At 49.3% G+C, this 26,333-nt stretch overlaps 1 protein-coding gene across 1 annotated transcript; it reads right to left on the bottom strand.

Moving 5' to 3' along the window:
- Positions 1-14,148: 14,148 nt before the first annotated feature.
- On the bottom strand, positions 14,149-26,092 carry LOC120700667 (type IV inositol polyphosphate 5-phosphatase 3-like). The gene is made up of 4 exons (XM_039984914.1): positions 25,917-26,092; positions 22,719-22,806; positions 22,399-22,503; positions 14,149-14,506 (listed from the first exon to the last, which is right to left on the bottom strand). Exons 1-4 carry the CDS (start codon positions 25,966-25,968, stop codon positions 14,149-14,151), a joined length of 603 nt encoding a protein of 200 aa, XP_039840848.1. The 5' UTR covers positions 25,969-26,092.
- Between the last annotated feature and the right edge of the window lie 241 nt (positions 26,093-26,333).

The raw sequence follows: 26,333 nt of genomic DNA, 5'->3' as shown, positions 1-26,333 counted from the left end.
AAATAATTGTGGCAACAAACCCTGAGTATACTAATACTCAGCAAGGCTTACCCGACCAGTGGGTATAACTTAGCCCACATACCTAGACATGCAAGGCTTTTGGCTGGTGGTTATTTTACAGAAAACAGCAACTAAAGTTATTCCTCACTTTCTTTGTTTTAGCCCAAATTCTATATAAATTAACATAGTCTAATATTTGAATAACCAAATCTAGAGCAAACATAATGTAACAATAAATGATATATCAAAGTTCATCAATATGGGTATAACCGTTTTTCTCCAAAACAACACTACGCTGCGACGCGGTGACCAAGGTGCTCATATCCGAGAGCGACTGACGGCGAATCGATTCGGTTTAACCTTGCAAGGTGGACCTAACCAACACGGCACGTATTTGCCCCATCGGACTATACATGCCAACCATTCCCCTCCCCGCCCCCAACTACAGAACCGCCCCACCTGCATATAGTCAGCCGAGCCCTACGAGAGACCACCAAAAGTAAACATATGCATCCCGATTCTCCGCGGCCACTCTACTCGCCCTAAGGGGTGGGTAGAAGTTTTGTACTTTCGAAGCAAGGCAGTACTTGGCTTACCGGTTTCGACTACCTCCTACTCCCGGCATGCGGTTAGTACAGTTCAAACATGATCAGCAGGGCCAACAACGGCTCGGTCCCTTAACCGACACAGGCGGAACTACACTTCTCCCGCCCGGTCTCAGATTCTATTCTTTCTTTCATTCCAAGACTTTCATCCAAAATTAGTACTCATACCTGAAAACATAAAACCATCATATATCTCACGAGTAACCAAGAATTTCTCGACTTCTACCGAACCCTATCTAGCATAGCATTTCTACCGTCCTATACATACTAGTACAACTCAAGGACACCTAGGGTTCATGCAACTAGGGTTTCAAACAACTCCTAAACGTAATGCATAAGCAATAAATACATATATAGGTGTCATAATTTAAAATTAATAGGATGTGCACCGGGGCTTACCTTCGGGCTGCTGCACAGAACTGGGGTCAGACGGGCCTTGGGCCGGGTGCTCACACCTCTCCTCCTGGGCTTGCGTCGGCTGCTCCTGTGGTGCCGCAATCACCTCAAATACGGCGCCCTCAGCTGCGGATGCTACACGTATGCATATGAAATAAATGAGTGCAGCTCAATGATGTAACTACTTTATTTCAACTGGTTTACCCTGCGGACTGTCCGCTCCCCAGTGGCGGACCGTCCGCCGCACTATTTTACCGACACACCAGCTCCAAGTACATCTCTGGACAAAACTTCAATCTATACGGCGGACTGTCCGCTCACCCTTAGTGGACCGTCCGCGGTACACCTGCGCCAGCCCACCAGAGACAATAACGCCTCTGGAACAATTTCTAAACTCTACTGCGGACTGTCCGGCCCCCCTTGGCGGACCGTCCGTAGTTCACGTATTCCATCCACCAGAGACGACAATGTCTCTGGGCAAAATCCTAGACTCTACTGCAGACTGTCCGCGCCCAAGCGGCGGACCGTCCGCAGTTTAATCCTGCGAATCCCACCGGAGACACCGTCTCTGGACAAACTTCAAGCTTCAACGGCGGACCATCCGCTCCCCTATAGCGGACTGTCCGCAGGTAACTCTGCTATACTACCAGAGACAACATCGTCTCTGGTCGAAACCTAATCTGACCGGCGGACTGTCCGCATCTCCCAAGTGGACCGTCCGCGATACCTAGCTTCTGACCCTCGCCACAGGCGGCAGTACGTGCGGCGGCGACGGTGGCGGCCGTTCTTCGGCGCCGGCGACACACCATGGAAAGGGAAAAAGTCCGGAAAGCACAAGGAACTCACCACGAATCCATTCCCGCGGTCGGTTCGAGTGGAGGACGACCGGAGAAGCGGATCGATGCGGAGCAAAGCTTCAAGCACCTCCAATGGCAACCGGCAGTGGCGGGGGATGATTTCGCCGTAAGAAGCCGGTCTAGGGGTTTGGGGAAGGTGGAGGAGGTGCCGAGGAAGGTTCCCGCGCGAGGAATCGAGGTTTGGTGGCCGGAGGAGGGAGATCGACGGAAAGGGGAAACCGGCGGGGCGAGCGCACGAGCTCCGCTCGGCTCTGGACGGAGTGAGGAGGAAGAGAGAAATGACAAGTGGGTCCCACACCCATCCAGATAAATATCTGGACGATGCCTGGCGCACTGTCCGCCGGTCCCGCGCGGACTGTCCGCGAGGCAGGCGTTACAATCCTACCCCCTAAAAGAAATCTCGCCCCGAGATTTAATGAATGGCTAAAGGGAGAGTCAGAAATTGGTGTGTACCTCGATAAGCTTGTAGCAATTCCGGACATTTAGTCCGAACAAATTCCTCCGTCTCCCAAGTAGCTTCCCGCTCGGAGTGATTACTCCATTGCACCTTATAAAAGTCACTGGTTTGATTCCGAGTGACCCTGGTCTTGTGATCAACAATTTTGACTGGGTACTCCGGATAGACAAGATCAGGCTCCAGTTGCAATTTTTCTATATCAATCACCTTTTCTGGAACACGGAGGCATTTCCGGAGTTGAGAGACATGAAAAATATTATGAACTGCGGATATTTGGGCAGGATGTTCCAGGCGATATGCTACCAGCCCACACCGCTCAATAATAGGAAAAGGCCCAACATAGCGAGGGGCGAGCTTTCCCTTCACGCCGAATCGCTGGACTACTTTCATTGGAGATACCCGCAAATAGACATGGTCTCCCACTTGGAATGTGACAGATTGACGTTTCTTGTCCGCATAACTTTTCTGTCGTGACTGGGCTATTTTCAAATTCTCCTGTATGAACCGGACTTGTTCTTCTGCCTCACAGACCATCTCAGGGCCGAACACACTTCTTTCTCCTGCTTCTGACCAATTCACTGGAGTTCTACACCTCCGCCCATACAATGCCTCAAAAGGAGCCATTCTGATGCTTTTCTGATAACTATTGTTATAAGAGAATTCCGCTAGAGGTAGTCATTCATCCCATTTCTTGATATAAGAGAGCACACAGGCTCTAAGCATATCCTCTAGAATTTGATTGATTCGCTCAGTTTGACCATCGGTCTGAGGATGATAGGCTGAGCTGCGAATAAGCTGAGTACCCAGAGATGCATGCAACTGCTCCCAGAAACGGGCAACAAACTGTGTGCCTCTGTCGGAAATAATCGTCTTGGGTACACCATGAAGACTCACAATCCGAGCCATATATATCTCTGCATATTGATGAGATGAATAACGTGTCTTGACTGGAAGAAAATGAGCGGACTTAGTGAGGCGGTCAACAATAACCCAAATAGAATCATATCCCTTTGACGTGGGAGGCAACCCAACAATGAAGTCCATACTAATATCCTCCCACTTCCACGAAGGAATATCCAAAGGCTGTAGCATACCGGCAGGTTTGAGATGACTTGCCTTGACTCTTCGACAGATATCGCACTCGGACACATATTTAGCGACCTCACGTTTCATCCTGGTCCACCAGAACCGCTGCCTAAGATCTTGATACATTTTGTTACTGCCCGGGTGAATTGAATACCTAGAAAGGTGAGCCTCATCGAGAATTTGTTTCCGGAGCTCAAAGTTCTTAGGCACCCCTAACCGATCTTTAAACCAAAGAACCCTCTCACTATCTTGATGGAAGCATTGCACCTGAGGATCATCCTCACTGAGCCGTTGCCTGATCTTATCCATGCCCATATCATTCTTCTAAGCAGTAATAATCTGATCTCGAAGTGTGGGTGTGAGGGTGATATTAGCAAGTGTGCCCTCAGACACAATAGCCAAGTTCATCTTCTCCATCTCTTGACACAAGGTTTCATGCAGAACTATAGCGGACACGCAGCTACAACTTGCTTTGCGGCTTAAGGCATCGGCTACAACATTAGCTTTGCCCGGGTGATAATGAATCTCCAAATCATAGTCTTTAATCAATTCTAACCACCGTCTCTGGCGCAAATTTAGCTCGCTCTGGGTAAAAATATACTTGAGACTCTTGTGGTCTGAGTACATATGCACTGGATTGCCAAGAAGGTAATGACGCCAGATCTTTAATGCATGCACCACTGCTGCTAATTCCAAATCATGAGTAGCATAATTCTCTTCATGCCGTCTGAGGGCTCTGGAGGCATAGGCAATCACGCGCTGATCCTGCATAAGGACGTAGCCTAGGCCCGTACCTAGTGCATTACAACAAGCATTAATGGCCGAATTAATATCCGGCGAAGACAAACAGGGATGAGAACACAGCCGAGACCCGTACCTGATGCATCACAATACACATCAAAAGGCCGGTTAATATCTGGCTGAGCAAGGACAGGGGCAGACGTCAGAAGCTTTCTCAAAGTCTGGAAGGCCTGCTCACATTTGTCGTCCCAACTAAACCTCACCCCTTTCTTGAGTAACTCAGTCATGGGCCTAGTAATTTTAGAGAACTCCGGCACAAACCGGCGATAATAGCCTGCTAGCCCAAGGAAACTCCGGATCTCTGAAACAGATTCTGGAGTCTTCCAATTCAGGACATCCTGAATCTTGCTAGGATCAACAGAAATCCCCTTGTCTGAGATGATGTGGCCCAAGAACTGGACTTCCGTGAGCCAGAAATCACATTTACTAAATTTGGCGTACAGCTTGTGCTCCCGCAGGCGCTGAAGCACAATGCGGAGATGTTCTGCATGTTCTTCTTCATTCTTGGAAAATAGCAGGATGTCATCAATGAAAATCACGACGAACTTGTCTAGCTCGGGCATGAACACCGAGTTCATGAGATACATGAAATGAGCAGGGGCATTGGTTAGCTCGAGAGACATGACCAGATATTCTAAAAGTCCGTATCTGGTGGAAAAAGCTGTCTTGGGAATATCTTCAGCTCTAATCTTTATCTGATAATAGCCAGAGCGGAGATCAATCTTGGAAAATACTTTGGCCCCGAATAGCTGATCAAACAGAATATCAATCCGGGGAAGTGGATACTTATTCTTGATTCTGACGACATTCAGAAGTCTATAGTCCACACACAACCTGAGGCTTTTGTGACACCTCCGGTGATTATCACTGTTTAAAACTGCAATTAATGGGAAATGACGGGTTAACCCCCCCAAATTTTCAAATTTCTTAAATGTCAAAAATCCGTTTAATTAAACCAAAAAGTCAACTCTCACACCTTAGCCCGAATGAACTTTTGCCCAAAACAAAAGTTGTAGAGTTTGACAAGGCAAACAACTTTCGTTTTCAAACTTTTTGGAGTTTCAATACAAAAATTTGAGTTATTTTGGAGTCAAACCGGTTGACCTCTCTCTTTCTCTCTCCACTCTCTTTCCCTCTCCCCTCTCTCTCTCCCTCGCTCTACCTGCCTCTCTGCGCGCGCAGGCACTTGAGCGTGCACGCACGCCCGCTCGCTGCGCCTACTGCTTGGCCGCGCCGCTGACTCCCTCCCCGTTCGAGTGCGCACGCTCGCCCGCTGACCCTCCCCCATCCCGTCGAGCCTGCCGCGCCCTGCCCGTTGACGAGCACGCCGCGACGAGCGCTCGGCGACGCGCCGCGACGCCGCCGTGGCACCCAAACGAGCCGGCCATGCCTGCCTGAGCCACTAACCGCAGCCAGCCTTCATTACCGCGCGCCACCGTCGCCCCAAACCCCCTCGCTGCACCCTGACCCGCCATCAAGGCCGCTCGGCGAGCACGCCACCGCACGCCGCGCATGCGCCGCCGCTCCCTTCTTCTACACCCCCTTCCTACCGAGCTCCCCCTCCCCATTTGCTTCGCCAAAGGGCGTTCCACCCTCCTACTCTACTCCCCTTCCCTCACCAAGCCGAGCCGCGCCCCCAGTGCCAGAACGGCGCCACCGCCCCGCCATTGCCGCCGCTGCTCGAGCTCACCATGGAGCCCCTACCTCCGGTGCCCCTCGGTCCCAACTGAACCCCGGAACGGGACCTCCTCGCCGTGGTGAAGCTCTGCGGCTAGGCCTCGCCCATTCCCATCGCCGCCGGGTGCCGCCGTCGCGGAGAGAGTCGCCGCCGGCCGCCCGCCCGCCGCGGAACTCCCTGCTCCGCCCCTCCCCAACTCAAATCAACCCCCTAGCTAGCTTCTCCTCGCCGCCGTGAAGCTTCCCGACCCCTCGACCACCCCCCAGGCCATCGGAGCGCCGCCGCCCGCTACAGCCGCCGCCGCCGCTCCCTGTGCGCCGCCGGCGCGCCTGCTCCGGCCATCCCCGTCGACCACATCACCCACCCACAAGTAGAGCTCGGAGAGCTCTCACCCCTGGACGCCATCCCCGCCGCCGGCGAGCCTCCTCGCCGAGAAACAACCGCCGCCGCCTCCCCTGTCCCAGCTCCAGCCAAGGGCTTATGTGCGAGCCCCCAAACCTTTCCAGGGGCCTAGATACAAGTTTCCGTTTGCTTTTTCTTTTGTTTTAAAAAACAGCAAACTTGTAAATTCGTTTAAAATCGTAGAAAAATCAGAAAAAATGCAAACTCAACTGTTCTGGAATCTTTGCCAAGAAGTCTACAACTTTTGCTACATGCAATTTTTCATTTGCTCAATAGTTATTGCTTTATTTAAAATACAAAGAAAATATATATTTTATTAGATCTCAAGTTACAAGCATGAGCTGTTAGCCATTTTTGGTCAGTGGGTTACATGTTAGATGAATGGCCTTGTGTAAAAGTTCTCGTGGACAGTTGACATGCCTACCTATCAGTTTAATTAAATCTTGGTGTATGCCTAGGATAGATAGTTTTATTTATCCAAGTGGTTATGACATGTTTCATGGGTTCAAACTTTTGCAGTACCTGTATTTTAGTTGCCAGAGTCTACAGAAAAAGGTTGAGAATTTTTAGTTAAATCCAACTGGATCAAAGGATTTTTGGTGAGGATAGATACATTAAATCATGAAAAATAGTTCCTGCACATGAAAAATTATAATAATTTTTCTAGGGTTTAAATTTAATTATATAACCATGCTGGTAAAAGATGAGGCTTTGGAACTTGCTATAACAGTCTATAGAATTTGGTTTTGATCCATGCAGCTATACCTTGTGCTATTTTTCATGCCTTGTGTAATGATTAATTAAATCTGAAATTTTTACATTAGACTTAACATAAGCTTAGGAGAACCCAGTAAAAATTTTAGCATCTTTACTTGTAGGATTTGTTCTGTATAAATGAATATTAATCCTAGCAGTGGCTGTGTAATGAATTTTTAATAATTATTATGCTTAGTGAAAATAGCAGAAAATTTTATGAAAAGTTTGTAATTAAGTAATTGACTCTCCATAAAAATTTCATCATCAGAAACTATACCCATCATCTGTTTTAAATATTTCATGCTTGTACTTGAAAATAACTTTTCTAAAAATAACAAAACCCCCACTTACTTAATAAGAAATAGTTAATCTAGACAATACTCTATAAATGATTGCCCAAGGAGGTGTAAAGAAAATATTTTACAACTCTTTAGTGAATTAAATTAAGATTGTTACCACCACCACAACTCACGCATATGCATTCGTGTAGATTTGACTACTCTCGTCGACGGTATGTACGAGCTGGTGCCGGAGTCCGAGAGTGAGCAGCGTGAAGCTCAAGTTAACCTAACTGAAATCACTGAAGACCTGAACCAGAGTTCAGAAGAGCCCAAGGCTAGCTCCGCTCAGGAAGGCAAGCCCCGGAGCATGTCCTACCTATTTTAAATTTATGCAACTGTTTATATCCCTATTTTATTTGTGCATTTAAGTTGTAGAAATTGTTTGGAACCTTAGTTGCATGATCCTAGGTACCTATGCTTGAACACTAGTATGTGTAGGTCGCTAGTTGGCTATGCTAATGGTTCAGTAGAAGTCGAGTGATTTCCTGTCACTCGCGAGCTCATAGGAGTTGAATGATTACTACACACTGCAATATAAGGTTTACGGGCGGGGTTGTTGTACTTGTGATACCCCGTTTGTTTAGTGAAAATGGATAAGGCCGCGGTGTGTGGTAGTGGTGGTTAAGCGTTTGAACGTACTAACCACATGCCGAGAATATGGTAATTGGTAAGCTTAAGTACCTGATGGAACCGGCCGTGGAACATACTCCCCACTGTCTGGTCTTTGGTCACGCACGGGTGCAGGTCACCCTAGGGCGGTGGGCCTGTTTCATGCCCGGGGAAAAAGGGGAAAAGTCGCGTGGGTGGTTGCATTCCCCATGCGTGTATTTAGGTCTGCCTGACCAGGTTAACAAATTCGATTCGAATCGTCCGTCTCTCACGGATATTGAGACTGCTTAACCCTTTTGCCACATAGAGTAAGAAGTGGAACAATGATGATGAGAAATATGGTTGAATGATGAAAAATAATTGTTTTTCACCATGTATGCTTTTGGATAGAGGCTAATGTAGAATGGTTAATCAAACTAGAACTTGGAAGCTAAAATCGGAAAATAAGGACTTACTCTTTATTGCTTTTCGGCAAAAATAAACTCCTCAAGCCAAAAGCCTTGCATGTCTAGTTAGAGGGTTAAATATATTCTAGTCGGGTAAGCCTTGCTTAGTATTAGAATACTCAGCCTTGCTTGTGGCTCCACTTTGTTTTCAGGTCATACGTTTGAAGATCAAATAGCTAGTTTGACCTGGCCGTGTGTTTTACCTCCTGGTTGGTCGGTGGAGTGGGATACGACTCCGGCTAACGATGACAATGCCGAGTGATGTCATGTACGGGCTTCATCATGACATCTTATATCGTCGTTTAGTAATCGCTTTATTTCCGCTGCAGTGAACTCTGACTACTGTCAATTTGAACTTCAAGTACCTTTCAGAGATTTTGAACTTGGTTTGTAATAATTAAGTTAAGACTCTGTAATGTAATGTATCTGTGAAATGTTGTACTCTCTGGACTCACCTTCGTATGGGTTGCATGTAAGCTTTGGGTTCGATCGACGCTCAGGTGGATTCTTCAGGACTTTACCTGACAGCCCTGCCCGATTACTCCGTTTGAAGTGCGTGTTAGCCGGGATTACCTTTAAGGTGATGGTTAGCGCAGTTGAGCCGGATTAATTTGGGCGGTACTGCCACAGCTTTCCTCTTTCTTTTTCACAAAGAGTGCAGGACAGCCCCAAGGTGACGTGCTAGGACGGATATAGCCCTTATCAAGCAATTCCTGTAATTGTTTCTTTAATTCTGCTAATTCATTAGGTGGCATCCGATATGGCCTCCTGGAGATTGGCGCCGTGCCCGGTTGCAGTTCAATAGAAAACTCCACAGCACGGTCAGGTGGCATGCCCGGCAATTCATCCGGAAAAACATCCGGCTATTCACATACCACTGGTATATCCTCTAGCTTCTTGCCCTCGGCGTGGTGCACCGCATGGACCAACGGGACGGAGCTCATAAGACTCAAGATCATCGAACCATGAATAGGAGAGTTGATGTGCACAGATCAAGAAACAGTGTCAAGAATGACTCTGTGAACTCCCATCCAATTCATGCCAAGAATAATATCTATCTTCTGGGATGGCAACACTATAAGCTGGGTGGCAAAAATCCTTCCCTGTAACTGCAAGGGTACTTGTCTAACAAGTTGATTAGTAATCAAGTGCCCCCTGGGTGAGTGAATATTATATGGCCTGGATATGCTCTCCACTTCTAATCCCAATCTGCTTACACATTCCTTGCTAACAAATGTGTGAGACGCCCCAGAATCAAATAGTACAGTAACGGGGTGTCCGTTAATAGAGAACGTACCCGACATCACTGGTGCTCCCTCAGGGATGGCCTCGAAGGTAGTATAGTGCACCTGCCCTGGCTTGAACTGAGCCACTTGCTGCTTTTGGTTTTGCTGGCTTGATTGCTGACCTTGCTTTGGTGCCATCGGATAGTTCCGTGCAAAGTGACCAAGCTGCCCACAGTTGTAGCACGGAAACAAATTGGGGCGCGTCCCCGGCTGCTGCACCCACACCTTTTGCTCACTCTGCTGAGGAACATGAGGCCTAACTGTCCCCTGTGGCTGAGTGTACTGAGGGGGCCTGTATCCCCACTGCTACGGTGGCTGGTGCTGAAAGGGGGCATGCTGTGGGCCCGACTGTACCAGGCGGAACCTCTGAGGAGCACTGCTAGAAGACCCCCACAGCCGGTGACTTTCTCTTCTTTTCTGCTTTATGAGCTAGAAGGGCATCCTCCTGAACGACAGCCCCATTGACTAGCTCACTAAAAGTGTTGAACTTGAACATCGCCAGGCGATCCTGGACCTTGCTGCTAAGCCCTTGCCTGAAACACGCCTGCTTCTTCTCATCAGTATCCACGTGATAACCAGCGTACTGTGAGAGTGTGTTGAAATTCTGGGCATATTGCATCACATTGTTGTTACCCTGCTTTAGGGCCAGGAACTCGGTGAGCTTCCTGCGAATGACCCCTGTAGGAATATGGTGTGCTCTGAAAGCTTCCTTGAACTTATTCCAAGAAAACCGAGTGCCAACAGGAAACATAGCCATGTGGTTGTCCCACCACGTGCGTGCGGGACCCCTGAGCTGCTGTGTTGCATATGACGCCTTATCATTGTCATTGTAGGGGTACAGCGTGAACTTGGACTCTATGGTCTTAAGCCAGCTGTCGGCCTCCAACGGCTCATCTACCTTGTGAAACAGCGGCGGCTGGGTCCCCAGGAACTCCTGGTACCCAGGATCTGGTGGTTGGTGGTGAGGCTCAGGCCGCGGCGCTCTGCCCTGCTGCACAAGCTCACGGAGGAGTGCGGTCTGCTCATCGCGCCCAGTGAGCATAGCCGCAATGGCCTGGGCCAACTCAGGAGGGTTCGGTGGTTCTCCCATTCTGCATTCAACCATGACGAGGTTAGTTCCATCATTCCGATAAATTAAAACAAAACCGATAGTAACTAATCCTTTCTAGTCATGGCACAATGCAGAATGTATGGCTTCAAAACAATTCTGAATGATGCTTGCAGGCGGGGCCAGGCAATCGATCGGCGCATCCGGTCGGTCTGACCGATCTGCCCTGGTCCAGCCGAGAATGGTACGGCGGACCGTCCGCAGTACATGGGTGGACCGTCCGCTTTACCAAAAATCTGGCTAACCGAACCGTCCACTGAGATTATACGGACCGTCCGCTGTACATAATGTCAACCCGACTCAGTTTTAGACGGTTCTGTGTGTTTCTCCTCAATAGCCGGCGGACCGTCCGCGTGCCCTGACCGGACTGTCCGCATAACACATTTTAAGCTACCAGACTCTGTCTTTGGCCCGGCCGACGACACTTCTGTAACGCTTCACGGCAAGTCTATGAAACCTTACGACCCGAACTTCGTCTACAAGAGTCCTTACGGCCATAAAATCACACCCCTATCATTTCGTAGGGGAAAATCCCAAAAACACTATACAATGAGATGCCTGCTCGCCCTACGTTCTTTCTAATGAAAATCTTTATACTTTTGAAAAACTTCGAAACTAGTCATGCCCGTACCACCCTCGGTGTGTTTCCGCTCTGATACCAGCTGTGACGGAACCGCCAAATTAAAACTCTAATTAAGCGTAAAGGCCGTCATTTGAACACATCGGACTCATTGGCTTAACGGCTTAATTTGGCGATCCTTTCTCAACCCACGTCCCGATCGAAACATCACCGATAGTCCCACGCGAAGGTGGGCGCAGATGGTACAAACACGACACATATTTAAAAATACGACAAAAATACATAATACTTTACTTTAAGTTATACAAACCAAGTACGAATAAAAACATAATTTATAAACTTTGCATTACTGAAACCGGGTTCGACTAGAGGAAAGGGGGCCTACGACTAACAAAAGTGTGCCATATGGAGATCCATAACTAGACGTCTGGCTCCACAATCTCCCATCCCTCTGCATCCCGGCGGATGAACTTGGCGCAGCAGGGACAGAAGTCTACGTCTGCGTGTTCTGAAATAATTGTGGCAACAAACCCTGAGTATACTAATACTCAGCAAGGCTTACCCGACCAGTGGGTATAACTTAGCCCACATATCTAGACATGCAAGGCTTTTGGCTGGTGGTTATTTTGCAGAAAACAGCAACTAAAGTTATTCCTCACTTTCCTTGTATTAGCCCAAATTCTATATAAATTAACATAGTCTAATATTTGCATAACCAAATCTAGAGCAAACATAATGTAACAATAAATGATATATCAAAGTTCATCAATATGGGTATAACCGTTTTTCTCCAAAACAACAGTACGCTGCGACGCAGTGACCAAGGTGCTCATATCCGAGAGCGACTGACGGCGAATCGATTCGGTTTAACCTTGCAAGGTGGACCTAACCAACACGCCACGTATTTGCCCCGTCGGACTATACATGCCAACCATTCCCCTCCCCGCCTCGAACTACAGAACTGCCCCACCTGCATATAGTCAGCTGAGCCCAACGAGAGACCACCAAAAGTAAACATATGCATCCCGATTCTCCGCGGCCACTCGACTCGCCCTATGGGGTGGGTAGAAGTTCTGTACTTTCGAAGCAAGGCAGTACTCGGCTTACCGGTTTCGACTACCTCCTACTCCCGGCATGCGGTTAGTACAGTTCAAACATGATCAGCAGGGCCAACAACGGCTCAGTCCTTAACCGACACAGGCGGAACTACACTTCTCCCGCCCAGTCTCAGATTCTATTCTTTCTTTCATTCCAAGACTTTCATCCAAAATTAGTACTCATACCTGAAAACATAAAACCATCCTATATCTCGCAGGTAACCAAGAATTTCTCGACTTCTACCGAACCCTATCTAGCATAGCATTTCTACCGTCCTATACATACTAGTACAACTCAAGGACACATGGGTTCATGCAACTAGGGTTTCAAACAACTCCTAAACGTAATGCATAAGCAATAAATACATATATAGGTGTCATAATTTAAAATTAATAGGATGTGCACCGGGGTTTGCTTTCGGGATGCTGCACAAAACTGGGGTCAGACGGGCCTTGGCCCGGGTGCTCACACCTCTCCTCCTGGGCTTGCGTCGGCTGCTCCTGCGGTGCCGCAATCACCTCAAATACGGCGCCCTCAGCTGCGGATGCTACACGTATGCATATGAAATAAATGAGTGCAGCTCAATGATGTAACTACTTTATTTCAACTAGTTTACCCTACGGACTGTCCGCTCCCCAGTGGCGGACCGTCCGCCGTACTATTTTACCGACCCACCAGCTCCAAGTACCTCTCTGGACAAAACTTCAATCTATACGGTGGACTGTCCGCTCACCCTTAGTGGACCGTCCGCGGTACACCTACGCCAGCCCACCAGAGACAATAACGCCTCTGGAACAATTTCTAAACTCTACTGCGGACTGTCCGGGCCCCCTTGGCGGACCGTCCGTAGTTCACGTATTCAATCCACCAAAGATGACAACGTCTCTGGACAAAATCCTAGACTCTACTGCGGACTGTCCGCGCCCAAGCGGCGGACCATCCGTAGTTTAATCCTGCGAATCCCACCGGAGACACTGTCTCTGGACAAACTTCAAGCTTCAACGGCGGACCGTCCGCTCCCCTATAGCAGACTGTCTACAAGCAACTCTGATAAACTACCAGAGACAACATCGTCTCTGGTCGAAACCTAATCTGACCGGTGGACTGTCCGCACCTCCCAGGTCGACCGTCCGCGATACCTAGCTTCTGACCCACGCCACAGGCGGCAGTACGTGCGGCGGCGACGGTGGCGGCCGTTCTCCGGCGCCGGCGACACACCACGGAAAGGGAAAAAGTCCGGAAAGCACAAGGAACTCACCACGAATCCATTCCCGCGGTCGGTTCGAGTGGAGGACGACTGGAGAAGCGGATCGACGTGGAGCAAAGCTTCAAGCACCTCCAATGGCAACCGGCGGAGGCGGGGGATAATTCCGCCGTAAGAAGCCGGTCTAGGGGTTTGGGGAAGGTGGAGGAGGTGCCGAGGAAGGTTCCCGCGCGAGGAATCGAGGTTTGGTGGCCGGAGGAGGGAGATCGACGGAAAGGGGAAACCGGCGGGGCGAGCGCACGAGCTCCGCTCGGCTCTGGACGGAGTGTGGAGGAAGAGAGAAATGACAAGTGGGTCCCACACCCATCCAGATAAATATCTAGACGATGCCAGGCGGACTGTCCGCCGGTTCCGCGCGGACTGTCCGCGAGGCAGGCGTTACACTAGCCGTACATACTGCGGTCTTTTCCTTTCAACTCTATTATCAATGCTAACATCACAGTCTAAATCCAATTGCTGAAGACAGTGAGCTGAACCAGATGACTTTGCACTGTCCAATAGATGAAGTTCCCCATCACTATCATTGCTGGATTCACTAAGCAGTCCATTATCCATTTCAAGAACATAATCTGACGGGTTAAACCTTGTTGGTGAGTCACTATGGTGTTCAAACTTCGATTTATCAGGGCACTTCTTATTCAAAGCTTCATGAAAGATATGCTCCCATACTGCAACTGGACGAGTATCTTCAGTGCCAATCATATACCCGACTTCTAGCGGAATAATCTCTTGAAATCTGAAAAAGGACAGTAGTTTTCATGGTAAATGAAATTCTTTCTTTTAAAAAACTATAAGTAATTGCAGCGATCTACATCATTTCATAACCAAATACTACCTCCAATCACTTTTGCATGATGTTTTAGAACAAGTTTGGCTTGCATGTATCTTTAATTTTTCGTCTGAAACGTCACTTTTATGTGGTCACTCATATAATGGATTTGCTTTAAGTAGATACCTGTCACTTTTAAGATATCAAAGGTTCCATCTGATAGCAAAATAATTTTTAAATATAACAAGTTTCCAGTTCATGTTTCCTAAACAGTTTTAGTAGTTTCCCAAGTTCAAACTGGTTGATTAACCAATAGATGGCAACCCTCTAGCCTCCCGCTCCCACCTCTCCACCTTCCCTCGCCGGCGCCCCCTCCCCTTCCACCAGCCCCCCGCCGGTGTGCTTCCCGACTCCGGCGGCCACCCCTTTCACCAGCCCCCCGCCGGTGATCACCCCGACTCCGACGGCCACCGTCCCAATCCTTTCCTCAGCGTCGGCGACTCCCTCCGCCGGCGGCCCTCCCGGCTGCAGCAAGGAGCCGCGGTGGTCTTGTGACACCCCACCGACCGGCAAATCTGGCGGTGGTGCTTCTCCGTCTTCCTTCAACGACGTGCTGCTGGCGAGCCTCGCTGCGCAGGGTGTGCAGCCGGAGCCGGAGGCGACGCTTCCCTCCTCTGTTCCGGCATCTTCCGTTGGCACGGCTCCTCGTCCAGTTATTCGCCTGGCTCGCCGGCAGGCGCCTCCCCGGCGGCTACCTGGCCCTGACTTTGATGGATGGCACACTGTGGTGAGCTGTCACACGCGGAAGGAACTGCTGCGCCATCAGGGGCGTCCTGGGCGTGTTCCGGCGGACCTACGGGGAAGATGCTTCAACTGCTTCTCGACACAGCATCGCGCGGCTGATTGCCGTTCCGGTGTTCGGTGTTTCCGGTGCCGGTCCGTCGGTCATCGGAGTTTCATCTGCCCAGAACGGCGCGCGGTCCCTTCGACGTGCCCCCGCTTCAACCTGGTCTGGCGCCCGGTCGCTGCCGCACCCTTGCCGGCCGTTGCATCCCCCCGGACCAAGCCGGCTACTGCTCCCTCCGGGTCTGCGCCAGCGGCGATCTCCCAGGCTACCTCGACGGCTGCGTCTCATCATCGACCTCAGGTGTGGAGGCCTGTTACTCGGGTCACAACGATGACGGCTCCGGCCAGCGTGCAGGATGGTCCCGCTGCCGCCGCAGCCGGTGGAAGGAAGCGGCGGCGTCGTGCTCACTCTGGGCGCGGCCATGGGGTGGGTGGACAGGGGCCATCTCATGTTTCAGGCGGCGGGGGGTCGGCGTCCTCTCCTGATCCCCAGGTCGCAACCGTCGCTGGTGCTCCGCTCGAGACAGTGACGCGCCCACTACCCCGGCGTATCCTGGACAGGACGGCCGGCATTTCTCAAAGTGAGGATGATCTTGCTCGCGTGTTGGTCGTTCATGTGCTTGACGGTGCAGCCGACTCTATTGTTGCCACCATTGCCCAGTTGCTCACCGGTTTGAGGCCGAGGAATCTGTGCTGGACCTACGTCCCTTTGGGCCAGCGCGATTTCTCTTGATCTTGCCGAGTTCTGAGCTGGTGGAGAGGATCTACAACGACGGCCGGGCTATTGTCACTCCATCTCTTCGCCTGCATATTATGAAGTGGACTCGTTTCATCAACTCCACGGCGCTCCCGGTGGCGGTGGAGGTGGACATTCAGGGGATCCCCGCCCATGCCTGGGAGCTCTCGACGGCGAAGCTTCTGCTCGATGAGTTTTGCTGGATCAGTGGTTCACATCCGGACACCGTGACGAGGCGCGACGCGTTCCGGGTGGCGGCTTGGTGCTCTGATCTTGGCATCTTGCACATTTCCCTCCGGCCATGGAATTGGAGATCGTCGAGCCCCTGGTGGCGTCTGGTGGCCCGGCGGCGAAGCGTACACTGTGCTACCCTATCTCCATCTCTGTCTCGCCGTACGACCTGCCGGCTGGACCTGGGGCTCCTCCTCCCCCGCCGGCCAAGGATGACCGCCCGGGTCGCAGAAGACGGCGGAGTCACCGGTTTCGCTCCCGCTCCGGTCCTCCGGCGGCTGGGCTGCACCGTTCGCCGCCGGCTGCCGCGCCCACTCCTCGCGTTCCCGTGCATGAGCGGCTGGGCCCACTTCCTGCGGCAGCCAACCACGTGGTGCCCGCTACGATTGAAACGGGGATCAATGCGCAATCGGGTATCGAGGAGTCTATTCTTGATGACGCCGTGCCCCACGCGGGCACTGAGGTGGATGTTATTGATGACGGCATGGCTGATTGGAACGCCGAGATCGGTTCGGCTGAATTGCTCGTGGGCACCGAGGATGACGGCGCGGTGGAGACCTTTATTGGCGATGAGCTGTTCGGGAGCGCCGAGGCGACGGAGATCGATGGTGGACCGGCTCCCTCTTTCGCCGTGGACTCTGTAGTTGTTGGAAGCCCGACGCTAACGATGGGGCGCTTTTTTCATTTTTATATTTAAAAAAAACAAAATTTCAAAAATATATGTCGAATAGGGAAATTTTTAAAAATGGGTGCCTGTCGCCCATCCAGTGGGCGACAGGACCTAAATGTAAAAAAAATTACATTTAGGTCCTGGCGCCCAGGGCACATTAAACAGTGGACTAAAAAAATTACATTTAAGTCGTGGTGCCATGGCACTGTGCGGCACTGTAGCATGGAGCTGAAACGCACTGACTCCTTGCTACAATCAACTAAGAAACCGGTGGAGCTGCTAAAGCCAGGTTTCACTGGCTCCTCCCGCTCCGCGCTAAAGTGGTGAACAGTGATGAACAGTGACGGAGCCGGAGCCGGAGGGAGCCCTCCCAAAGAGGCCCGGAGTCTGATCTGGTAGCTCCGGTGGACACCGTGGACAATGCGTCGGCGTCTCCGATTCCTATGACGGGTGCGGATGATCCTGCTGCGACGGCCCCGATCCTGTCTCCAGCCCCTGCACTCTCCGCGGGTGTGGCTGTCGAGACGGGGTCCGATGTGGAGTTGCAGTTGGGAAGCTTGGGCGTTGGTCCTGCTGGCGTGGGCGGGCGCCATGGCTCTGACTGCACTCTTGACGGGTCCTCTGCAGTGGCGGAGCTAGGAATTTGTGACTGGGTATGCCACATATAAAAAAATTTCAAAGCAAATACGCAATACAATGGACGATAAGTTATAATGGCCACAACAAATTCATAATAATAACCAAAGTATAAGTAATAATTAAAGAATATTATAAAACAATAAAGACTACTACAATATAATCCTACGACCCCTTCTGTTCAAAGAGATTGATAATATCCTCATCTTTCACTTGACTGAAGAATTCTCTCTGAATAAATGTAACTAAGCAAATGTAATCGCAGCCCGCGAGCGATAGCCGATGGGGGCGAGCGCGCGAGGTGATGGGCTACCCGCCTATCGCTAGAGTGACCAAGTGTGAGAGCCGTCGAGCGCCAATTGCCGAGCTGGGGATGCGCCGATGAGGCCTCCAGGATGCGGCGCCGAAGCGAGCGGGGAAAGGGGTGATACAATGCGACTCGCCGCTTGCGAGATGCGAGTACTCGAGTCTAGACCTGTATGGTTACTTCAAGCCCATAATCCTCTTGTAGAGGCGGAATAATAGGGGTGTGGAGTGGCACATGTTAAAAAATGTTATTTTCTTGATGCGGCCCACATGAAATAAACCTCGTAAGCATCCTTTAAAGGAGCTTATGGGTTTATGGAGGGGTTTATAAGTCTATGTGTTTGGATGAAATGAGACTTATTTGAAGTTTATTGGGCTAGTTTCTCCCTTGATGAGCTAGTAGACTTTGTTCCTTCATGTGCTGAATATACATGATACGTATAAATATGTATACATATTAATATTTGATCTCAAATCATGGGTATGCCAAGGCATACAGGGGCATACCCCTGCCGCCGCCCATGGTCCTCTACTGTGTCGTTCGGATACATTGATGATGCGGATACTTCGGTTCTCACTATGGATCTGGCCCACGGCCCTGCAATTGGGTTAGCGACCAGAATCCTTCCCGACAACCTCATTGTATACACGCGATCATCCAGGAGGAGAGCTGACCCACCCCCCACTCCTACGCCAGCTGAGAAGTTCATTGGGAAGGTTACTAAGAAGGTTGATGCTCTTGTGCAAGCCCCGATCGTACACAAGAGGCGGGCAAAAACTGCAGGAACTATAAACCTATCGCGTCACAGTCGTCGGATCGCGAAACTCCCCCTCCCCCCCCCCCCCCCCCCCCCCGAGTGCGATTCTGTCTCGGCGGCAACGATTTGCAGAAAATTGGGATTCGCAGGTGATGATGGGCGGATCTCTGATGAAGCCCTCGAACGGTATTCCAAATTCTACCATGATCTTCCCAACAGGGACCACGTTGAGGCCCTGGCTGCTCTATTTGGCTGGGCTGTCCCTTCAGATGTGTTGGCAGATGGAAGCTGAGCGTTGTTGTATTTTGTGTGAGTGCTGGTCTAGTTTCTTCTCCTGATCCTATGGATAGAACAAGCTTTCTGGTATGGAATGTTCGTGGTCTTAACGATAAAGCAAGGCGGGATAATCTGAGAAAGTTAGTGGATGACTCAAAGCCGACAGTGGTCTGTCCGCAGGAAACAAAGTTACCTCTAATCACTGAGCGTGATGTTGCCTCCTTCCTTGGGCAACAGTACACCAATTTTGTTTTTCTGCCTGCACAGCAAACTAGAGGGGGTATATTGGTCGCTTGGAGGGAGGAAACCTTTGTAGTTACTCATCATCATATACATCGGCATTATATTTCAGTTCTGCTCAGCAATCAGTACGACCCACCTTGGTGGTTCACTGGGGTCTATGGCCCTCACCAAGATGCTTATAAACCTGCTTTCCTTGATGAGCTCTGAGAGGTACGGTCCCTCTGTCCTGGCCCTTGGATGTTAGCCGGGGATTTCAACATGATATACTGTTCGGAAGACAAAAACAATGAGAACATAAACAGAGCAATGATGGGTCGTTTTTGCCGTTTTGTGAATGAGTTTGAGTTAAAGGAAATTCTGCTATTAGGAAGGAGATATACCTGGTCGAAAGAACGCGACCACCCGGGACAAAAGGCCCATGTCCCCCCCCCCCCCCCCCCCCCCCCCGCTGGCCCGGCTAGCCTTTGGACCCGGGACAAAAGCCACCTTTTGTCCCGGGCCCAAAAGTAACCGGGATAAATGACCTGAAACAAAGGCTTATTCTGTAGTAGTGTGTGCTTGATGCTCCATAAACTGAGGAAGAAGTTTGGGCAACTATAAAGGCACTACCAACAGATCGAGCGGCGGGACCGGATGGTTTTACAGGTCGCTTCTACATATCCTGTTGGCATATAATAAAGGCTGATATCATGGCGGCTTTAGTGTCACTGCAGCAAGGAGATATGAGGAATTTGGAGCCGCTCAACTCGGCCTACATAACTCTAATTCCCAAGAAGGCTGATGCTAGTGAGGCAAAAGATTACCGTCCCATTAGCTTGGTACATAGCTTCGCGAAACTTGTGACCAAGATTCTGGCTAATCGACTTGCACCGTAGCTTAACACTTTGGTTGCAACCAATCAGAGTGCTTTCATCAGAGGCAGATGTATTCATGACAATTATATGCTGGTACAACAAACTATCAAAGTCCTGCACCAGCGAAAAATCTTGAGTTTATTCCTAAAGTTAGATATCTCAAAGGCATTTGATTCGGTGGATTGGGCCTTCCTTCTGGAGATTCTTACACATCTAGGCTTTTGTCCTACCTGGGTTTCCATCATCTCCAATTTACTAAGGTCTGCTTCCACCCAGATTATTCTAAATGGGATACCAGGGGAATCCATTTTTCATCAACGAGGGCTTCGTCAAGGGGACCCTCTCTCTCCGATGTTGTTTATCCTAGTCATGGATGTGCTTAACAGTTTGTTTATCAAGGCGGAATCGGAAGGACTACTCTTACCTCTGCTTTCCACAGGACAGAGACTCTCTCTGTACGCTGATGATGTTGCTTTATTCAGCAGGTCAAATGAGCAAGATTTACAGCTTACAAAAAATATTTTGGCAGTCTTTGGGGAGGCCTCGGGTCTGCAAACCAACCTGCAAAAAAGTTGTGTCATTACTATTCAGTGTGATGAGGAGTTTCATGGCGTCGTGAATAATACTCTGCATTGTGCCACATCCAATTTTCCCACCACTTATTTGGGACTACCAATCTCTAACAAGAAGTTGAGCAAATGTGATCTGATGATTTGGATAGAAAAGATCGCTAACAAGCTGCCAGGTTGGAAGGCCTCTCTCATGACTTTGGCTGGTCGCGCAGTCCTGGTAAAATCTGTTCTCACAGCTATACCCATTTACATCCTGGTAGCAATCAAAGTGCCTAAATGGTTCTTAAGAGCGGTAGACAAAATCAGGAGAGGATTCTTATGGACAGGAAGACAAAGAGCTAATGGTGGCTGTTGTCTAGTGGCGTGGGAAAAGGTCATGCGGCCCCTCGATCTTGGAGGGCTAGGCATACATAATCTTGAGGTTTTAGGATGGACACTCCAAATGCGGTGGCTATGGATGGAGAAAACTAGACCAGACCGCCCATGGGCAGGTCTCCAAATCCCGGTCTACTCACAAACATCGGCCATGTTTGCTATTGCAGTTGAATCCATGGTGGGGAATGGAAGGAATACGCTATTTTGGACTGATCGCTGGTTGCATGGCAGCAGCTTGGAGAGCTTGGCCCCTAACGTTGTCCGCTGTGTTCCCTTCAAATTCAGAAAAAACCGAACTGTGCATGAGGCTTTACAAGAGAATCGGTGGGTCTCAGACATTAAAAATGCACTTGGTTGGCTTGGCCTTGCCGAGTATCTTGAGTTGTGGGACTTACTTGCTGAAGTCAACCTATCTGATTTGGAAGATGTACATCGTTGGAAACTTGAGTCCTCAGGATCATTCTCGACGCAATCGGCTTACAGAAGTTAGTTTTTGGGATCTATCACATTTGAACCTTGAAAAAGGCTTTGGAAGTCTTGGGCACCAGGGAAGTGCAAGACATTTGTATGGCTCGCCATTCGGAACCGCTGCTGGACGGCAGACCGCTTAGAAAAAAGAGGATTGCAGCATCCTGAGCGGTGTGTGCTCTGTGACCAGGAGGAGGAAACAATCCAACATATACTCACCTCATGTGTTTTTGCAAGACAATTCTGGCATACCATCCTGCAGCAGCTAGCTTTAGCTACTCTAACACCCACCAGGAGTTCGTCTTTTGCTGATTGGTGGAAGAAGGCCGAAAAGAGACTACAGAAACATCTTAGAAAAGGCTTCAACTCCTTCTGCATCCTAGGGGCATGGATTATTTGGAAGCATAGAAATGCTTGTGTCTTTGATGGAGTAGCGCCCAACTTACAACAAGCAGTTCGGGCTTTTAAGGATGAAGTGTGCACATGGCAGTTCGCCGGGGCTAAAGGGTTGGCTACCCTCTACCTTGAGAGGGGAGTGGTCCAGGGGTAGAGAGTTGGGTGGTTCTGTTGGTCTGGTCCTGCCTAGGCATTTTTCCGTAATTTAAATCCTATTTAACTTGTGCACTCCTTTCTCTGGTCCAAGGTTTGGAGTGTCTTTTTGTAATTGGACTATTCTTTCCTCTTAATACAAAGATACGCAGCTCTCCTGTGTGTTCGAGAAAAAAACTGGTTGATTTCGAGCAAATCGGGCACATATCGTTTATCGTGCAAAATTAAATATGAAGATGAAGAAAAGGGGGTTCACGCAATTGAACTTTTTCCTTTAGAAATTTACTGTGGGTTTGGCCCACCTGAATCGAAAGCTTTTATTTTGAGCAAAAGATTTACCCAAGAGCGTAAATATCAGCTGGCTCATCCGTATCCAACCATTCTTGAATATCCAAGTCACTAGGTGGACATATGCTTCCGACATTCCACGTTCCTGCGCAGATCCTTTGCATTAAAAGCTGCAGTTTAGAATAAAGAACATCACTCAAAGACTAGCATGCTTTGTTTGTTACTATCTTATTTGATATGCTATCACTGCATCAGTAGTAAATGAGCACCAGGAAATAACATTTTGCCAAAGAACTACAGAGGGAAGAAATACTGTCAAAGAGGTAGTAACTGGACCCAAGCAAACAAATGCAGGATCTGTATGGCTATACCTGAGCTCTCTAACATCAATATACTGGGCACGAAGGATCTCCGATTTCTGCCTTCTAAGCCTGAATGGTGCAGCCCACGTTTGACTATCTGCGAGGGGAAGTAGATTGCATGAGCATACACGGCGACAAGCTCGGTCCCATAACTTCAGGCCCTGTTTGGTTGCATACAATGAGTAGCACACACAATTCCCGAAAAAAGAATCTCACATGCATGAAGTACTAAACGAAGTTTATTTGCAAAATCTTTTCACGGATGGGTGTAACTTTTCACGACGAATCTAATGACAGTAATTAATCGACGATTGGCTACAGTGATGATACAGTAACCGTCATCTAATCGTGCGGTCAAAGGCCTCGTTAGGTTCGTCTCGCGAAGTAGTGCAGGGTTGTGGAGTTAGTTTTGCAAATTGCCTTTATTTAGTACCCTTAATTATTGGTCAAAATTTTTGTGCTACTGATGCTACAACAAACCAAACAGGGTCTCAATTGAGCAGTCTGTGGAATAAAGTACACGTGTGCTAGTGAAACAAAGACAGCACTGAAAGAAATCCAAGTTCGTGCTGATGTACCCATTGTCTGCCCTTCCAATTATCATCACTCATGAATCGTTTGGAAATGTTTATTGAAAAGTATGTGTTCTATGGACAATATTTTTTAAATTTGTTACGGTGCTTGAGAGGAACCGGTGATTCCTCGTAGCCTAAATTTTCTGGAGTGTTGATTTTAACTGAGGGTGTTTTATTTAATCAGGAACAATTTGGTCAATTTACCCTAAGCACAAATACGTCTTGTTCATGCCTCCAATGACCTGAGCATCTCCAATACATTGCTTATGTCTCATATTCTATATATTCTCTCTCCATTACCAATAATATTTTTTATATTTATAGTAGCAAGTGATGTAACAGATTACTTAAAGCATAGGGTGGAAGGAGGAACCCTATATTTAAGCAAGATGGAAGTGTGTTTTGGCGATTGCCAAAAAAAATTTGATATTGGTGATAGAACTGGTAGTCTACTAGAGCACCTTCTATTACAAAAAAAAAATTTGGTACAGAGAGGGATATGTAATCCGCAAGGGCAACTTCTATTAAAAAAAATTTAGTACTGAAAGAGAGAGATAAGCATTCTGATACCATCTACTGTTCCAATTTTATCCCCAACCGGCGGCCTACATGCGGCTTGTGCCCCCAATCAGCGGCTTACATGCAGCTTTTGCCAGGCGACGGTGACGGCCTGCGCGCGGCCTTTCCCTAACGGCCACCCGCACATAACTCTTCCACGGCGGCGGCGGCCTGAGGCCTTCTCCAGCCGTTACAGATAGCAGGAGCGACTTCGCTGGATAGCAGAGGAACAGCAACGTCTCGAGTCGCGTGCATGTGAGGAGGAGTGCGTTCTCGCCAAGCGAGAACTTTTCCGCTAGCTAAAGCTATTTTGCACTATTTATTGATTAAAAAACTGATTTAGCTAGCGACTTCCCCAGCCACTGGAGGAGGCTTGAGCGCGGCCATCCGCTGATTGGAGCTCCGGCTAGAGTCTCTTCACGCACGCTGTCACGACTAGGCCTCCGTATGCATAGGGCTCGCTGGCCAGGGCCTCGTCGCGTAGGGTCTCCACGAACAATGCCAAGCTCACCTACTGCCATGGCAGCTCTCACCGTACCTGGGCCCCCGCTCATGGCCGGCGTTGAGCGGCGGTTCCATGATGGGCAGCTGCCGCGTGCTGCTGCTCTTGGCGTGCACCACAGGTGGCGCACGGCCGCTGGAACTGCAGCAGCGGAAGGCTCACCGAGTCGCCGTGCCATCACCTTCGGAGACATCGACGTTCCCGCCATGTAGCCCGTCCGCTGGCCACACACTTCGGCAAATGGCCGCCCATTCCGGCGCCGAACAGCCGCCGCGTGCCGCTGTCCATCTCGACGCCGAACGGCCGCCCTGCCACCCATCCAGACATCGAAACGCATCGCCCGACCATCGGCGTGCCCCGTCGCCGGCGCCGCGCCTCCCGGCTGTCCCGCTCCCTAATGCTAGCGCTATGCCGCTTAGCCGGCACCCGCCTCGCTCGTGCCGCACCGCCATCCCCGGACCAAGGGACATGCGGCGGGGGGCTGGTCCTCATTGTCAGTGGCAGCGATGGAGACGATGCACAGGGAGTCGACGAGATTTGGGATGACTCCGATCGATCGTGTTATTGAATTGAACGAAAAAGGAAAATACTAAAATATACATAGCATTATTTTCATGAGTAGTTTCTGACCCACATAATAATGTGTTCCGGTCCATATTTTAGAATTTAAAATTTCTCTTTTTTAAGTAGTGTAGAACTGTGTTCCTTTTGAAGTGCAAGATTCTCTTTTTTTTTGTTTCTTCTTGCACTAATCTCAAACTCTGCATGATGGTAGATGCTTACGCGCTTTATCCGTTCATATTTTCATTGGAATTTTAGATACACAAATTTAGATGCAATAAAAGTTAGTAACATAATAACACCGTAATGGCCGGAGATCTCCCACTTTTCTTTCTCCCTCGCGAGCCCACCTCACCTGCTGCCATCGCTTTCACCTCAATTCTTTTTCTCTCCCTCCCTCAACGAGGATAAAAGAGAATCCCACTTTAGACTTTTACAGAAGCCAAATGAACCCAAAAGATTCGTGACCAACTCTAGTAAACAACATAATGACCGGTTATTCAAGAATCAAGACGAGATTTTTCTAATCCACTAATAAAAATTGGGAGTCAGGGCAGTCCCAATGCAGACTCCACTCATAGAGTCTAAGCCTCAAAGACTCTATCACAAGAAACTATACTTTCCAATGCAAAGTGTGTTACTTTGGTTTATATAGCTCACTTGTCTCTCTCACATTCATTCTTGATTTGTGTGAAGACTTAGAGTCTAAATAAGACTTGGAGTCTTGATTTTTCTCCCTCTCTCTTCCATAAATATACTGCCACATCAGCAAAACATAATAAATAGGAGGTTTAGACTCCATGGTAGAGTCTGGGTTGGGACTGCCCTCAAAGCACCAGAGTCCAAACAGCTAGCTGACATGCAGCGTTGCCTACACTCGTTTTGCTTCAGACAAGATCAAGCTTCAGTAACCGGACCAAAACACACGTTGAGAACAGCTTCTGCGCATATGAAAGGAAGAGAAGAGGAGAGAACAAGAAGAGAAGAGCAGGGCAAGAACTAAGAAGAAACCTTCGTGTTCGGCCATGCGCGGCGTCCGTGAGGAACCTGGCGGAGCGGCCATGGCTGGCCCCGGGTGGTCTTGGCGAGGTCGGAGCAATGACCGGACGACAAGGAGGAGGAAGCGCCAGGCGATTGCAGTGGCCGGCGAAAACAAAAGACACAACAAGCTGCGTGAATGGTAGTTGATGGCCGCTTTGGGGCTCCACGCCTCACTCCTTCTATGAGCAAAAAAAGTAGCTCGATTGGTCTCGCTACTGACAAGAAGGTGGGGCCGGGTAATTCGATGACACCTGCTATTACCAAGCAAGCAAGCGCTCGGTCCAAACTAGTTCAACTACGCCATCGTAGATTTGCAGACGTTATAATAAAAGCCTTGCTACAGATCATTTACTTGGAAACTATCTTATGACATCCCCCCCCCCCACC

The sequence above is a fragment of the Panicum virgatum genome, chromosome 3K (genome assembly GCF_016808335.1).
Source record: "Panicum virgatum strain AP13 chromosome 3K, P.virgatum_v5, whole genome shotgun sequence".
NCBI lineage: Eukaryota > Viridiplantae > Streptophyta > Magnoliopsida > Poales > Poaceae > Panicum > Panicum virgatum.
This window is presented reverse-complemented; position numbering and strand designations above follow the sequence as displayed.

Excerpts from the sequence above, each read along its gene's own strand:
- LOC120700667 (XM_039984914.1), bottom strand. The coding sequence starts at position 25,968 with ATGGCCGCTCCGCCAGGTTCCTCACGGACGCCGCGCATGGCCGAACAC. Across the intron at positions 22,807-25,916 it reads GCGCATGGCCGAACACGAAG|ATAGTCAAACGTGGGCTGCA; the intron begins GTTTCTTCTTAG and ends TTCCCCTCGCAG. Across the intron at positions 14,507-22,398 it reads GCTGATATTTACGCTCTTGG|ATTTCAAGAGATTATTCCGC; the intron begins GTAAATCTTTTG and ends GTCCTTTTTCAG.